Source organism: Aedes aegypti, chromosome 2 (assembly GCF_002204515.2).
Source record: "Aedes aegypti strain LVP_AGWG chromosome 2, AaegL5.0 Primary Assembly, whole genome shotgun sequence".
NCBI classification, from domain to species: domain Eukaryota; kingdom Metazoa; phylum Arthropoda; class Insecta; order Diptera; family Culicidae; genus Aedes; species Aedes aegypti.
In genome coordinates, this window is record NC_035108.1 from 201421447 (window position 1) to 201436961 (window position 15515).

Consider the following 15515-nt stretch of genomic DNA (forward strand, 5'->3'; position numbering starts at 1 on the left):
TGACAAAATCATCAATTTTTCATTAAAATCGTTACAGTGGGTTCGACTGTATTGACCGAACCATTCCATATTCGCACAAAAACTGAATATGAAGTAGTTAAATCACGACATAACAATAGATTTAATATTACCCAATAATTTCATGCCTTTTACACTAATGCACGGTAATAGGAACCATACATATTGAGAAGGGTCCATTCACCGTGCATTTGGATTTCGACTGAAATACAATAAACAAAAATATTTGCATAAAATCTCTTTGCTCATACGATGAAATACATCTTGCTTGTAGTATCCACAGCGAAAACTTGTTAAAATTATGGAAAATTTGATATTCTAACGTTAAAATAAAAAAAATGAATTTTTTGCGTTTCTACTAAGAATACTATTAAATCTCATTATTAAACAGAATCAACATGATTTTGACTTCATAAACTAAGTTTTTAAAAAAGCATTGTGACAAGAACTACTTCATTTAATCAGTTTTGTATTATTTTGCTAACAAAACAATAATTTGTATATTTTTTATGAATATTCTGTAGGAATCTGTATATGTGCACGGTGAATGGAGGCCGCACGGTGAATGGTGACTTAACGGTACTACGGAAATCCCTGCAGTTGGCATTGAACTCTGCTACGGTCATCCAAAAATCTACAATCAGAAAAACGATTGTTAAAAGATCTACTTTCTGAGAAGTATCTGCTGATATTACTTACGTGTCGGAAAGAGTGCGTGCAATCTGCTCCTCCATAATTATTTGTCGAACAATAAAATAAACCCTGACTTTTTTCATTAACACCGAGCGGAAAAACAACTGAAATTGAAAAATGGCGCTATTGCCTTGCAAACTACATCATGTGTACTATGTACCCTAGGTTACTTTTTTATGTCACTGAAAAAGTAGATACTCTTTTTCTGACAACTCCATACTGATCATAAAAATGGGTACAAGAAACCCATTAAATGGGTACTTTTATGTTAGCGTGTATGAGCACTTCCACATTCATTAACTGATAGCTTTCTTTCCCTTATTTCATTTGTATTGTATTTCAAATAATCCATCTGACATAATGTTGTCTTAATGAATAAACTAACATAAACAAATTATACATAACACAAACATGAACAGTCAATTTCTACTAAAGTACTCCACAAAACGATTTCGAAGGGTTGTAATCGACACGTTAAAATCGAATAAATGGTAAACTTCGTTGAACTTTGCAGTCATGAATCTTACAGGATCATGCTGTCCATAAAGAGTACTCCGACTTCCGAGACTAATGAAGTGACGCCTACGCAATGTTCGTTCTGGTGCATACACATTTACATCAGCCAACAGGGAAGGAGAATCGATTTCACCTTTCAGCAGTTTGGAAACAAAAGCTGTTTGAGCAACATGTCGCCTGTTCTCCAAGGTCTGGATTCCAATTAGGCGGCAACGGTCGTGGTACAATGGCAAGTTTCTTGGATCACGCCATGGCAGGTTTCTGAGAGCTCGGCGTACAAATTTCCTTTGAACAGATTCAATTCGCGTGATCCAGCTAGCGTGAAAAGGACACCACACAACTGCAGCAAATTCCAAAATAGGACGTACTAGAGCACAGTACAACGATTTTAGGCAGAGTGGGTCCCTGAACCCATCACACAATTTCAACACAAAACCGAGTTGTCTATTTGCTCTGGAGATGGCATCGTCATAGTGGTAGTTAAAGGTTAGTTCCTCGTCTAAAACGACGCCTAAGTCACGAATCCGTTGCACACGTTCAAGTGTCGTTCCTGAAAGCTTGTATGGAAATCTGATTAGGTTACGCTTTCTACTGTACGAATTAGTACCATTTTCGCATTCGTATATCGTGTGGCAGCTACAATGATACTCTATACCCAGGGAAGCTAAAGAAATTTTCTTTGACGAAAAGATCCTGGACCGATCGAAAATCGAACCCAGACACCTTCAGTTTGACTTTGCTCTGTAGCCGCGGACTCTAACCACTCGGCTAAGAAAGGTCCCAATGTCGGTTATACTATTGTAAATAAAATGCCTACTTCTCAGCTTTCTACTTAATAAAATCTTTGATGCAATGCTTTTTATTTTTGAAAATCATATTTTGTTGAAGACTTTCTTATCTCAGTGGTTTTATTATATTTTATTGTAATGAAGTGTTGGTGATTGTAGTATTCACTGGTAATTGAAATATTCCCTACCAACATTAGAAAACCGATACTTACCGAAACATTTGCTCTGGTTCGTAGCCCGATCGATGAAGACTTTCGAACTTATCACAGTACCGAAGGGCATAAACATCTGCATCAGCTCTCCGTCGCCGAATTCCTGTGGCAGATGGTAGATAAACAGGTTGCAGCCTTCCGGGCCTGATATGGAGCAGCCTGTATGGGGATGGTTAGAGGAAAACATTTAGGAGCCGCTGTCAACGGTGTACGTCAGAGGGCGTACAAATCATCTGCAGTTGTCTTATGCTATTTGAGAGACCACAAAAGAGCTTTCTCATGCCAGTTGAAAGCCCCTGCATGGGTAAGGTTGGGGAAAAACTAAACTTATTTCATTGCACTGTTTGTCCAGAAATGTTTGCTTAAAATGCCATTTTCCGAAGTCAATCTAGGCTAGGCAGTAAAATCAAATATCGACGAAATCTATCGCTATGATATCTAAAAATGTCTGAGAATAACCGAAAACATCAATTTACCAGAAAATAAATATCATTCGACTCAATATCCAGTGAAGGTTATGCTACATAAATAAACATATAAAAACAACACTTATCCAAGGATCGCTCCACATAACACAACAACACACACATGAAAGCTTCGGCAGAGGTTGCTTTCCATCCCAGTATTTTGATTTTATTTCCGGCAGTAAAATAAAACAGAGCTGTACAGTTTTACTATTTTGCCACACAGTTATCACTCGAACAGGGATACAAAGCTAAGCATTTCTGTTGCTTCGTCAATGCGAGTCGGTTCAAAGCCCGGTGAGATGTTTCCACATCAAACTCATGACTGGTGAATTTCTCTGTATCTAGGGTGGAGTGCCTTTCGTGCATGTGTTGTTTCGTTGTGTAGCGCATCAATGTTGAATTTCAAACAAAATAACCACACTAAGACATCTATTCAACATAAAACGTAAAATCTGCGAAAAACGAACAAAAACAATAGCAACAATAAGTTGGGAATACTAAACGGTAAATCCGATTCGGGGCATACAATTTCCAGAATGCAGAAATAACCAGAACGGAAAATATATGTACGCTTTCTAGACAAGTGTGATAAAACAGTTATCGATAAAAAATGAAAACAGCGGAATGCTACACAAAGTTGTCCCGAGCGCGAAATTTGTCCGACAAGGGGGTCGCCAAAGAGGACCCCCTGGGTAAACAAATTTGTAGTGGCTTGTCGTGGCAGTTGATGTCGTTGTTGTTGTTGTTGTAGTAGTATTAGGAAGAAGCGCTTTTGGGCGATGCTTACCTTCACGTTGTGCTGGTGCAATGGTGGCAATCGGTTGTGGTATGGCTTGCGGAAATTGTCCATATACGGCTGGGTAGGCTGTTAAATTTACAAATTTACAATCAAAAAACAAATATACATCAACAACACACAGTTAAAGTAGTGGATAACTAGAAAAAGGGGATTCTGGAGGAAATATTGTGATGGGTTCAAGCGTTTTTTTTTTCGTGTGACTTAATTTGGGTGTTAGCTTAGTTGGTTCGTTAGCGCTAGCTTTTGTGTTTTTACAGACTTAGTGTTACAGGGGATTGTAATCGCTCTAGTATTTATACATGTTCTCACAATTCAAACTTAGGAGACCGAACTCATCGTTACTGAAGAAATAGGAGAAGATAAAAAACAAAGAGAAAGAAAACATTTCATATGAAATGTTGTTCAATATTTTATCCAAAGGTCATAAATATTGTTTACGACTTCATGTTGGTGAGGGACCGACCAGTGCAGCAGGGTTAGTTGCAAACTTGAAAGGAGTGCTCTCTCTCTCTATTTCTGTGTGCAGAATGACGTGGAATGTATTGAATGCTCAAAGAAAGAATAACGAAAAAATGGTTCCTATTTTTCATCGCGAAATGCAATTTATGGCATCGAATGCTTCTGGTTATGGCGCTTGTTTCAAAGAATTGATGTTAGAGCCCTACATGCCAATATGAAGGATCTAGAATTTTTAATTGTCAAATTGTGTTCGGAAAGTTTCATCTCAAATTAGGTGAAAATAGACGCAAAATAATTTCTTCAAATATCTGCGTAATTTTAAAAAGAAGGAACATGGTTCAAAAGATGTATGGAAACTAGTTTTATTGCGATAAGCTCCGAACTCTTTCCCCCAAATGATTTATCGTGGTCTTTGGACTGCCTCCTCAGGTTCTTAATGCACATTTTATTTTTTTAAGGATATTAATTGGGGTTCGCATCCCGCAATTAATATTATTTATTTCCACAAGTAATCCTAGTGACTCTTCATTAAGAAGTTTAATAACATAGTACAGCTATGCCGTCTTGTGAAACGCTAATTGGTACCACAAAGGAGCGTAACAAGGATTTTTATCTGGAGGCGGTGAATGACCAATACTCACATGATGAAAATTCACGATACCTTCCGAATCCTTGTTTATGCTTGATTACACTGAAACCTTATATTACGAACTGCATCGGTGTATAAAACTTTAAGCAAAATCATTTGTTGCATCAAGATCTCCATTATGACAACTGAGCTCAACAGGTATTCTATTTCAACAACTCCCGCTAAACTTTAAGTCTAATAGCGTAATTAGTAATCTTTTGATGGTTCTCCATGGCACAAGCTCTTAAAAATTTATATGAACGAAAAAAGTATTGTTATAATTTATTCCGATATTCTTGATTGTCCAAGAATTCCATCCGAGGACAGTGCCGTTTGGGTTTTATCACGCCCTGTTTCAATCATATTTTCGAGTTCTAACGAATACCCATTACGAGGTGTCTTTTGGCGACCAAATCATCGTTCATATTGAGAAACGGAGTGCCGGCTTGGGTTACAGCATTGAGAACCAAACGGTGGCAAGTGCCAACCGCACTATATCGTCGGAGGAAGCGTGCTTTACCGCCGGAATAATCCCCACATAGGACATAGTATGCCACCAGCAGAGGGACACAAGGAATGTGAAGAATACAGTGCTGTAAGCAATCACGGTAGTCGACACATTTTCGCTGATATTCGGCAGTGCTTCCCTTAAACATTCACAACACGAGCGATCAAACGAATGTCGCAAAGAAAAATGTCAATTGAATGCCACTGACCACGATAGTTTCACTTGGAAGCGTTATGGTTTTGTTTGTTTTTGTTCTGCTTTCACTGTATGTGTGTCACATTCGACATAACAGACAAGATAAAACTATCCATGTTGTTTATGATCCGATGTCTGAATTCTTTGCAAAACTAATGATTTATTCCAATTTCATCGTATCAGACGACATTCAATTGACACTTTTTTGTGTTTGTCGACGTTCATCCTACCGCTCGTGCTGTGACTGCTGACCATGGCACCGAAACGAACGTCGCACAAAGTGTCGAATGTTTACAGCACTGGTGGAATAACTCGGAGAAAGGAAGGTAGGGCCATAGGCTCATTACTATGTCGGTTTGGACGACCTGAAAACATGGAGAAGTTAACTTCTTCCATACACAGTTTTTGACAAGTCATGGATATTTCCTGCAATATCTGCACATATTCGGACACGCTGAGTCTGCACGTTGTCCGGTCTATCTAAATGTCGAGGAGATACCGGAGCATGTTACAGTATGGCCCATAAAAAATGTGAAAATTGTTTGAACGTGAATCCACAAGTGTTATTTTCATTGTTTTTGGTAGTGAATGTAATTTCTGATTATTGTAGTATGTTCTAGCACAACTTCGCTATCCAAAACAATTTTTGTCATATTTTTCTTGCTGTCCTAAATAATGTAATAAAGCAAATAAGTTCAAAGGTTTTGTCCGCCCAAAGCTAGAAACAGCGTCTGATTGTCGTATACTCTGGTGATAAACTTTCCACCTTCAAAAATCAAACTGTTTTGTTGAAAACTTTAGAGTGTGTGGTATCAGAGGTTGGAGGAATTCTTAGAGAACGTGTTTTTCATGATCACAATAAAATATTTTGCCAGGGTCATAGTTTTGAGGGTATTTGTGTCTTATAGGTTTGGTATGCCTTTATTTTTTGTTAAGGTTGAATAGAAAATAAATACGGAGGCCTATTACATATTTTAGGAGATGAAATTTGTTCCTTCGGTTAGAGATAACTTATATCAATACTATCTCAAAGGTTTTGAGCAAAACGGAGCCGTTTATCACACATGATGACTCGACGTCCGCATGATAAAATTTGAAGGTATGTGTCCAATTCCTCTCTGGTAACGTGAAAGTAACAAATAAAAATCATATCCAAAGCGAAAAACTGAGTCTAAATAGATTAAACAATACAAGTAATGAATAATATTTATGTTTCATTCACATTTTCTATGTAAAAACTGCCATAAAACATGATATGACGATTTTCGCATTTTTTTATGGGCTATACTGTATATTCGATTGCCTTCGATTCAAGGATATACGAAGCGCGATCATGTTAGAAACCGCCAGCGTCCTAAATCTGGACAACACCGTGCAGAACATGTGTCAGCATGAAAGCACTTGGAATGGGGTGAACAGAGGGACAACGTTGATTCTGTCGTCGCTGCAAAAGATATGGCGTAAAGACCAGAAAGCTCCGGGCTGCGATCGGAGTAGGCTAGATTCATCTTCGGGGATTTGGTCGAGTAGAGCGGGCGTAGCGTAGTATCGGTAAGTCGTCAGGGCGCCTGGGAACCGGAATTCTCCCTCCACCAGAATTGCAGGACCGACCTCGGTATCTGCCCGGATAGCATCGGTTCGGGAGATCTGCCGTAGCCGGGAAAATCTTCGTCAAAGTAGGGATAGATCCACCGCCGAGGACTACTCTGAGCAGTACGTAATAAATCACCGGCTTGAGTCGTCTGAGCACCAGTGAACCGGAAGCCTTCTTTCAACAAGAATCGCTAGACCGACTTCGGCACTCCACCGGTCAGAATCTAAGCATGAAGAAACGCGTAGCCGGAATAGGCTATCTCCACCGTCGGGGACTAGATCAAGTAGCGCCAGAGAACTGGAAGTCAGCCGCCAACCGGAATCGTTGGACCGAGTTCGGCATTCAACTGGGCTCGACAAGTAGCAGCGGAGACCTAGACGTACTAGAGTAGCGACGTGCACATAAACGTTCAGTAGAAGTTCAAAAGGGCTGTGACGTGAGTCCAGCCCAAAAGTAGAATGCGTCGTTGCCCTGAAATTTCAAGTATTTTCAACAGGCATTAATCATGAAGCCTATGCAGTGGTCTCTTAATAGTCTTTATAAGGGTAAATGGAAGAATTTTAACAGCAAATCAGCTTCCTTTGTACAAAAATCCTATTTATATGATTTCACATAATAATTTTTTTTTTACTCCAAATCGCTATTTTTCGGGATTGGCTCAAAAATCCTTTGACAAGTAGTGTAAAAGCATTTGTTTTCTTCGTAAAAGTTGCCATTCTCGCATTATTGTATCGTGTTACAGGTACTAATATTCTATAAACTCAGGGATGGCAAGGATATTTTCTTTACGAAATGATCCTGAACTGAACAGAAATAGAATTCAGGCCGCAAGAAGAAGGTCTAGAAAAAGGTGATAAATGGAATTGAGAAACGCCGTGAGGCATTATTCAAGAAATTAATTATTGAAATATTTTCTAAAGCGACGACTGAAACTTTATAAATTTCTTGAGAACTAATTTCTTATTGTAATTTATTATGGATTTCGGTAGAAAATGCACAAACATGTCTTCAAAAATTTTTAATGAATTGTCTACAGGTGCTATAAGTGAAATTTTAAGTTGAGTAATTGGGGTATTCCTTGGAAATATCATCATATATAAAAAAATATTGCTGGAATTACTGAGAAGAATTCAGAAGCTCACACTTAAAAAATGGACACTGTTCACTACGGACTATGAGGTGATCAATTACTGAAAAAAGGACTTGTTCTGATAGGGACTTCTTATATATTATTCCATAATAAATACTTTTATGAAGATATTCCTGGAAAAGACAGCATAATATGTTGTAGTTTCATCAATACTAAATGTAAAAGTTGAAGTTTTTTTTTTTAGAAAATATAAAAATTCGTCGCAATCACAAATTATACCAATACGATCCAAGGGACCATCGAGTTAGCCATGAAAACCAAATTTTACAATGGCTCTCTAACTCGATATTAAGATATGGAATATCGAGTAGGGAAGAGTTTACTGTACACCAAAATTTCTAACCATAAAAATTTCAGTTTTTTTCAGCTCCTGTTGGAAAGTGAGATATTGTATATTATATATTATTCTCACCCGAATTGTCTGAAACTTTGCAATAAGATGCATTTGAATACGACGCATTAATGGCTGAATATAATCTCAGTAAATATAGCTCCGTGGAAAACAAAATCAGTTTGTTGATGTAAAGCATACGTCCGGGGGCGATTCCAACATAAATTGGCCGCAAAGGGGCGAATGTTTAATAAAATTTGAGAAACACTGATGCGAAGCAAAGGATAGTAAACAATTTAGCTGCACATATCTACAGGTTACAGGTTACAGGGAATAATTGAACATCGCGATATGATTCATATGATCGTAGCTATGTAAGTTCTTATATTCATAATGGTTTTGCAATGTTAATCGCACAAGAGGCCTATATGTATCATAAGTAACAAAACTCATTTCACTGTAGGTCCTATTCAAAAGTTTCTCTTTCTGTGGTATTTTGTCCATCCAAAGTAAAAATTTGTATGAATCATGTTCTTTGAACAGACCCCCCCTCTTCCCCCCTGACCACGTGTTTTATGGACGAACCCTTAGGTGAATTATATCCTGCCTGGGGGATTGCTGTATGTGAAGCGTCTGTGAAGCTGTTTAACGAAATTAAAAAAATCTAAATAAATGAATAAGATAACAGCACAACCCAAACACATCGAAACGAACCAGATCATAATCATAACTTCCCATCCACTTGTGATGCTAAAGAGGCAGGCTCTTTTCGGCGCGACTCTCGTTAGGAAACGCCAATATGTCCACGCTAGCCAGACAAAGACCTGACAGCGCCAAAACCCACTCAAGCGGTCCACTCATCCCATACAAGCGCAGCAAGGCACCGGAAAAACAGCAGCCTGCCAAAAACATAATTCACCTAGTAAAAACCAATTGCCTAAAAGTATTGTTAAATGAAATGGAAAATTCGTAACCGTAAACAGAACTAGGCAAGCTGCGATGGCCATCACACTGCTCTGGGTTAACTCTACAGTGGAGCAAACGAGGAAAAAAATCCAATTCAGTTGGCTGGAGAAACATATGGAAAACTATAAGGGTACCTTTGCGAGATGCCGCCAACCCCCTGTCCAGAAGGGATGGCGACAATATGCTTGCCAAGGCAAGGCAAGGCCAAGGCACACAAGGCTCGGTCGACCATGATAAACGAGTGCACGTGTGGCGGCTTTGGCAAGGGTGTGGTGATGGTGGCATGCGGAGAGACAAAGATCGCCACCAAAACAAATGACTAGAGTCGAGAAAAAACAAGATCATAACTTTCGGCGCAAAGAGAGCGAATATTTACCCGACGGTGAGTTGACCCTCCTTTCGCAAACCGAACCGTCCAACATAGGGACACGTAGGGAATGATGTGGTAATATGTGCCCCCAAAAGGGGAACTCAATTTCAACTGTGAATTTGGAGGAAAACGTTTTTCTAATTGGGTTGACAGGGAAGTGGAATAATTAAGCTTGAAATAACTTATAAAACTCATTGGATTGAAAAACTTAGGACAAATAAACCCATAGTCAATGAAGAAAATAAAGAATAGCGGCAAATAACGCATTTAATCTAACAACGCACTTCTAAACGGATTAATTTGAATTTCATCGACAGTTTCTTGGAAGTTATTTAAATAGCACATTTTTCTCCACTTCATTTATTCCCAAGATTGCCAAAACAATTTAAATTGTTTTTGATGTAGACATCGGGAAATGTTTTTTCCGCGGGAGGCATTAACATTTATAGAAATATTGAATGAAATAATCAACTTTGACTAAAATAGAGATATCTTGGAGATATTACGGTGCCACGTTTTATCCCGACGGTGCATTTTACACCGAGTTCCCCTATTGGATAGCGAAACCAGCTGCTGGAGCTGAAGTGGGTTCAAAGTCAGATAATATGTATCGATCCCGGGAATAAATCTTGCCAAATGGCGACCGCTTTCCAAAAGGCAAATAAACTAGATAGGTAGTGGTCCTCAGGGAGCTGGTGCAAGGTAAGAAATTGGGATGTGGTTCGTTAGAAATGTGCTCTTTTTATTGGTTTCGACTTTTGGTGTCGACAAGTTGAGCTTGGAGCTGTGTCAATTTTAGTGTCGTTCGTTGTGGTTTGAAAGAAATGATATTCCAATTGCTGAAAGCACCTTTTTAAAATGTTGATGTGGAAACCTTCAAATTGGATAAAGAAAGGAAATGACATTAGAGCTTGTATGTGATAAGTTCGAATTAGTTCCCTTTAATTTTGCAGGTCAAACGTTCCTTAGGAACTATTTGTTAAATACAGAGGCGCGTCCATGTTCGAAGTCATGGGTAGGACAAACGTTGGCAAATATTAAGTGACAGTTTGGTCGGTTTTGAGATGAGTTGAGTTAAGAATACTTTAACAAGCATTCTAACGATTTCTGGTGATTTTTCCGCTTTACAGAAAAAATAACATAATTTGTAGAAAACTGGCTTGTTTTTGACTTCCATACAATTTGTTTAAGAGTAGATTATCACAAAACTAGTTTTTTTTGTCACCTCATTTTCATGCCAGTCGTTATCACAAGACTTAGAAAGCTTTCCGTCTGTGCATCACCGGTAGCGACTGAGTACCTTAAAAATAGGAAATTTAAGACCATTTGGCAGTCATAAGAGACCAAAAGGACTTAAAAGGATCAAAAACTAGCTGGAAAGGAACAAAACAGCAAATAGGACAACAAAATAAAACCTTATAGGAGACATAAATTAAGAGTGCGATTCTTCGTAGCAGACATTTCACTAAGAACTTAAACTATTTGTTTTAAGAATTCCTCGTGACATTTCGACAAGTATGTGTTTTCAACTAGAAATTTCTCTAAAGATACCTTTAACAATTGCTTCAGAGATGCCTTCTAACATTCATACAGAAACTTATCCAGTAAGTCTTTGAAATTTTCTGAATGTAAAGTAAATCTTGAAAGTTATTTTTTTGGAATTATCCCAGGAATGCCTTGGGACTATATTAGAGTAACCTTTGACAATACTTAGGTTAGTTTCAAAGTCACCCTAAATGAACAAGGACTTCTGAAATAGCTCCTAGACTCTTGAGGAAGTTTTAGAATTTTTTTAGATAATTTACTGAGGTAATCAAAAAAATAAATCCGATCTCGGGATAGTATTCCAAATGATTTTCTCAAGTAATTTCTCAAAGAAAAAAATAACAGACAGCATCTCTGTAGGAGTTTGTGTAAGGATCGGAGGAATTGTTTGGAAAAATTGCTTGAGTATAAACTTGTGGGAAAACTAAAAAAACGTTGGAGATTGCTTGAAAATTGTTTAGACACTTTTTAAGAAATGCTGGGTACAACTGCAGGAGTAATATTTGGATATATTGCTGAAAAAATCCCAGACAATTTTTTTTTCGTGAACCCCCCAAAGAATTTTGAATTTTTGAGATGCATTCTTCAAGGAACCCACATTAGGAGGTGGAGGAATTATTGCTGGGTTTATTGAAAAAACCCTTTCGCTACTTTTTATTACTCTGGAATTAACCTTTGTGGATCCCCTTGCAATAATTTCTGTAGAAATCTTTAGGAGATTTACTAGACTAAAAACTGAAGAATTTGGTTGAAGGATTAGTGAAAACATATCTGGAGGAAATTCTATGATAGTTTTGGAACTAATTTAAGCTACTCTTGAGAAAATTACTGGAGGTGGTAGCATTAGAGGTCTCAATAATTTCCTGGAGTAATTCTAGAAAAAAACTTCTAAGCATCCTTTAAAAAATCGCTGGAAGAATTTCTGGGAGAATTAGTTGAAAAATCTCAAGAAGAATTTTTGGAAACATCCCTGTAGGAGATCCTGAAAATATTGTAAATTAAATCACTATAATAATTCGTGGATCATTTTCTCGAGGCATCTGGAACAAAATTCTTGAAGAGGCTGTTGAACCCGAGATGGGAGACTATACAATTTTGCATCAGGATTCAAGGCAAGCAGAATAAGTAAAATAAAAAAGACTTCGGAGACCATTTGGCAAAAAGTTACTTTAGAGACCTTGCATTACAAATAAAGACTTGCATTAAAATAGAGACCAAGTATCTGAAAAAAAGCCTACTATCAATCTTGTCTTTAAGATCATTCATGGGATCAACTTTTGTTATCATTCATGTAAAAACAATTTAAACATTCTTTATATTTATATTATTTTGAAATCAATTTTATTAAGCAAATTTGACAAAAATAGACCAAACTCTTTGCCTTAACAACCAGTTTTCATTTCCTCATCTTTTTCTAGATAACAAATGGATAACCAGCAAAAATTCTGTGAACTTGTATGTATTATTTTTGTTTCAGGAGAAACTGAAGATGCCTTAAAGATGTTTCAAAATTCCAACAAATATTTCGCTGGAACTATTTTGCAACAAAACCTTTCAGAAAATTGTGCTCTAAATAATTTCATGAATGATGCCACAAAATATCAGTAGGAATTTGATCGATCCATTTTTCAAAAATTAACTAAGAACTACTTACCGACATTACTAGGATAATTCTGAATCAACCAAGAACTTCTAGACTTCTAGCGAGTGTGTTGTGCAGATCTATAGGAATTGTTCTGAAAATCGTCAAAGGATTCAGCAATGCTTTGATAAATTATATCAAGAGTGATCGCACCTTTAGCAATAACATGATGCAACTTGTATTAGAATTTCTTTCTTCATCCAAATTTTTTTCATTAATCTTCTGATAAATCTCCGTGCATGATCCAGAAATTATTTCCAGGAATGCTCATGGCAATTTGCCGCAGAACATATACAGGGTTTGCCGTAGATTTTCTAGGAAACCATTCGTCGATTTATTCAAAAATATCTTAGAGGGTTGCTTGAACGACTAGACAAGTTTCTTGTATCAATTATAACAGTTAGTATTCCAGGACTTTCACTATAGATATGTCACAAACAATGTCACGCATTACTAGGCATGAGAATACCATGAAACACGTTATCGTGTCTTTCATCCTCTATAGGAATAAGTACGATGTTGATCGAGTTTGTATGTATATGAACAGAAGATAAAACATATTAAGCTTTCTGTAGCGCGTAGTTCATGTCCTACCTACTTTCCGCGCCACTGATTAAATAGTGTTTGATCATGTCACTTGCTTCTGCGGGAGCGAGCGACTAACACTTTGTCGGTGTACAACGCGATTATCTACACAGAAAGAAAAGGGAATGCTAGATTTGCCGTTAATTTACATGATACATCTTATAAATTACATCAGCATCATGTTAATTTATGCGAATTGTCACATGATCGGTTAGAATCCATGATAGATTACACTATGCATGGCGGAAGCTTACATGATTTTATTGTAATTTTACACGATGTGACGTGTTAATTTACGACATATCTGGCATTCCCTTCATGTGCATGATTTCACGCTGAACTTAACATGGATTTTTCTTTCTGTGTAATTCTATCGCGAATCTGGTAAACTGTGAATATATCATGAATCGCATCACCAACCATGGATGTTTACCTTATCCCAATAACCCAATATACTTTCTATGACAACTGTGGAGAAGTAGATGTGTACTAGGTCTCTAGTAACAATAGTTATCTAAGTAACATTCTTTCTCTTCCCAATGACCGTAAGGACGTGCTAATCCCAAGCCCCGTTCATTGAATCTCTGTAAAGTTTCGATTGCTCTTCTCAATCACGGAGTAACAACTTAAAATTGTACGGTCTATGGTCTTATTTATGCTCAAACTCCCCACAGTAGGCCCTGTCTTTCAGTTCAGTGCTTTTTGTCTCTAATTCTAGTAGGTAGATAAAGAATCAGAAGTCTAATTCACATCCCATATTATATGATCCATCTAATGTTGTATTTATTTTGGTCCATCTAACGTTGCACGAATCAGCATATTTAGTTTCGTCGGAAAACCATGTTCAACTATCATGTATCGTTACTCATTTCTGTTTATTGAACCGTACGCCTTTTATAATGTTCAGTAAGTAACCCTATTTTGCATATTGAAGCCTTATCTACCTGATACTGACTGTCAATCGGTACGAACAAACGACATCTTGATTAATTTAGCTCTAATGTCACCTTACAAATAGTCTTGGTGTTTTTTAACTGATGGATGACACCTTCACATTTCCACAATGCGGGAGCAATAGTCCTATGTTCTGCTCTCATTACTATATGTGCCTGGCTCCACTTTGTCATTCATATGTTCGTCGCAGTACCGCTTTTTCCTTTCAATCACCTCACGTCCGTTGGTCAAGATGTTTCCATCCATCCATCATTTCTGTTCGCAACAATTAGCCTGTTCGAACTGCTTTAAGATTTTCGTAAAGCTCTTGTATTCCTTTGAAGAATGTATGGTATGTTGTAGGCAATTTTTTTGCCCTGGAATAAGCGGGTTTGCTGCTTTTGTTTCGTTTAATATCGCTACCATATCCTTTGCTGCAGAACAGCAGACCGAAATGCGTCTCTCACTTCAAAAATCTCCCAGCATTGATCCAACATTTTTCAAAAGGATTGTAATATCCTAGTCGTTAGTGCAGTTGAATCATCACGAAATTTTATAAATTACGAAATTAAATAAGCTTAGCAAACTGTCTTGGGAGGTTCTTCAAACGAAATTTCATGAACAATGTATTCAATAGACTTACAAGATTTTACCAAACCGAACCAATTAGTGTTACGAATCTTATGAATACCACCGTATTTGTACTGCTTGTTCCCATTTCTCAAGAATGACAAATCTCAGCCCCATTCAATGGTCACCAACCGAGAAAAGATGCAAACGAAATGTTCAACCAAAAATTGCTCTTGCTTTCCTTTTTCCCCGGAAATCCCAATTTGTAGTATTCCTAATTGCAGCTAGTTAGCAGTTACGAGAGTTGCCAAGCAACGACTTCCTTCCAGTTCCAGTACGGTGTGTGTAATGCAATGTTCCTGGTCCTAAAAGTTGACATCATATCTTGCCCTGCACCCGGTGAATGTTTTCTTTTTCCCAATGAATTCGGTCGCAGAGTCGTCGGAAAACTCCAACTGACCGGCATTGTCACAGAGCTCGTTGTCGTTGCAGGCAGATTGGAATATCTTCTGTTGCTGATGCAGCCACTTTAATGGATGATGGGGG

General features: G+C 37.6%; 1 protein-coding gene across 6 annotated transcripts in view; it reads right to left on the reverse strand.

Moving 5' to 3' along the window:
* The window catches only part of LOC5579195 (CUGBP Elav-like family member 4), a 599629-nt gene that overhangs the window by 8606 nt on the left and 575508 nt on the right, over positions 1-15515 (reverse strand). For 4 of the 6 annotated variants that reach the window (XM_021843727.1, XM_021843722.1, XM_021843723.1 and 1 more), the window contains 2 exons: positions 3482-3559; positions 2228-2386 (listed from right to left, as the gene is read on the reverse strand). In XM_021843727.1, coding sequence (XP_021699419.1) covers positions 2228-2386; positions 3482-3559 — 237 coding nt within the window. The remainder of the gene's footprint in view (positions 1-2227; positions 2387-3481; positions 3560-15515) is intronic. The other 2 variants (XM_021843724.1, XM_021843725.1) reach the window with 1 other exon arrangement.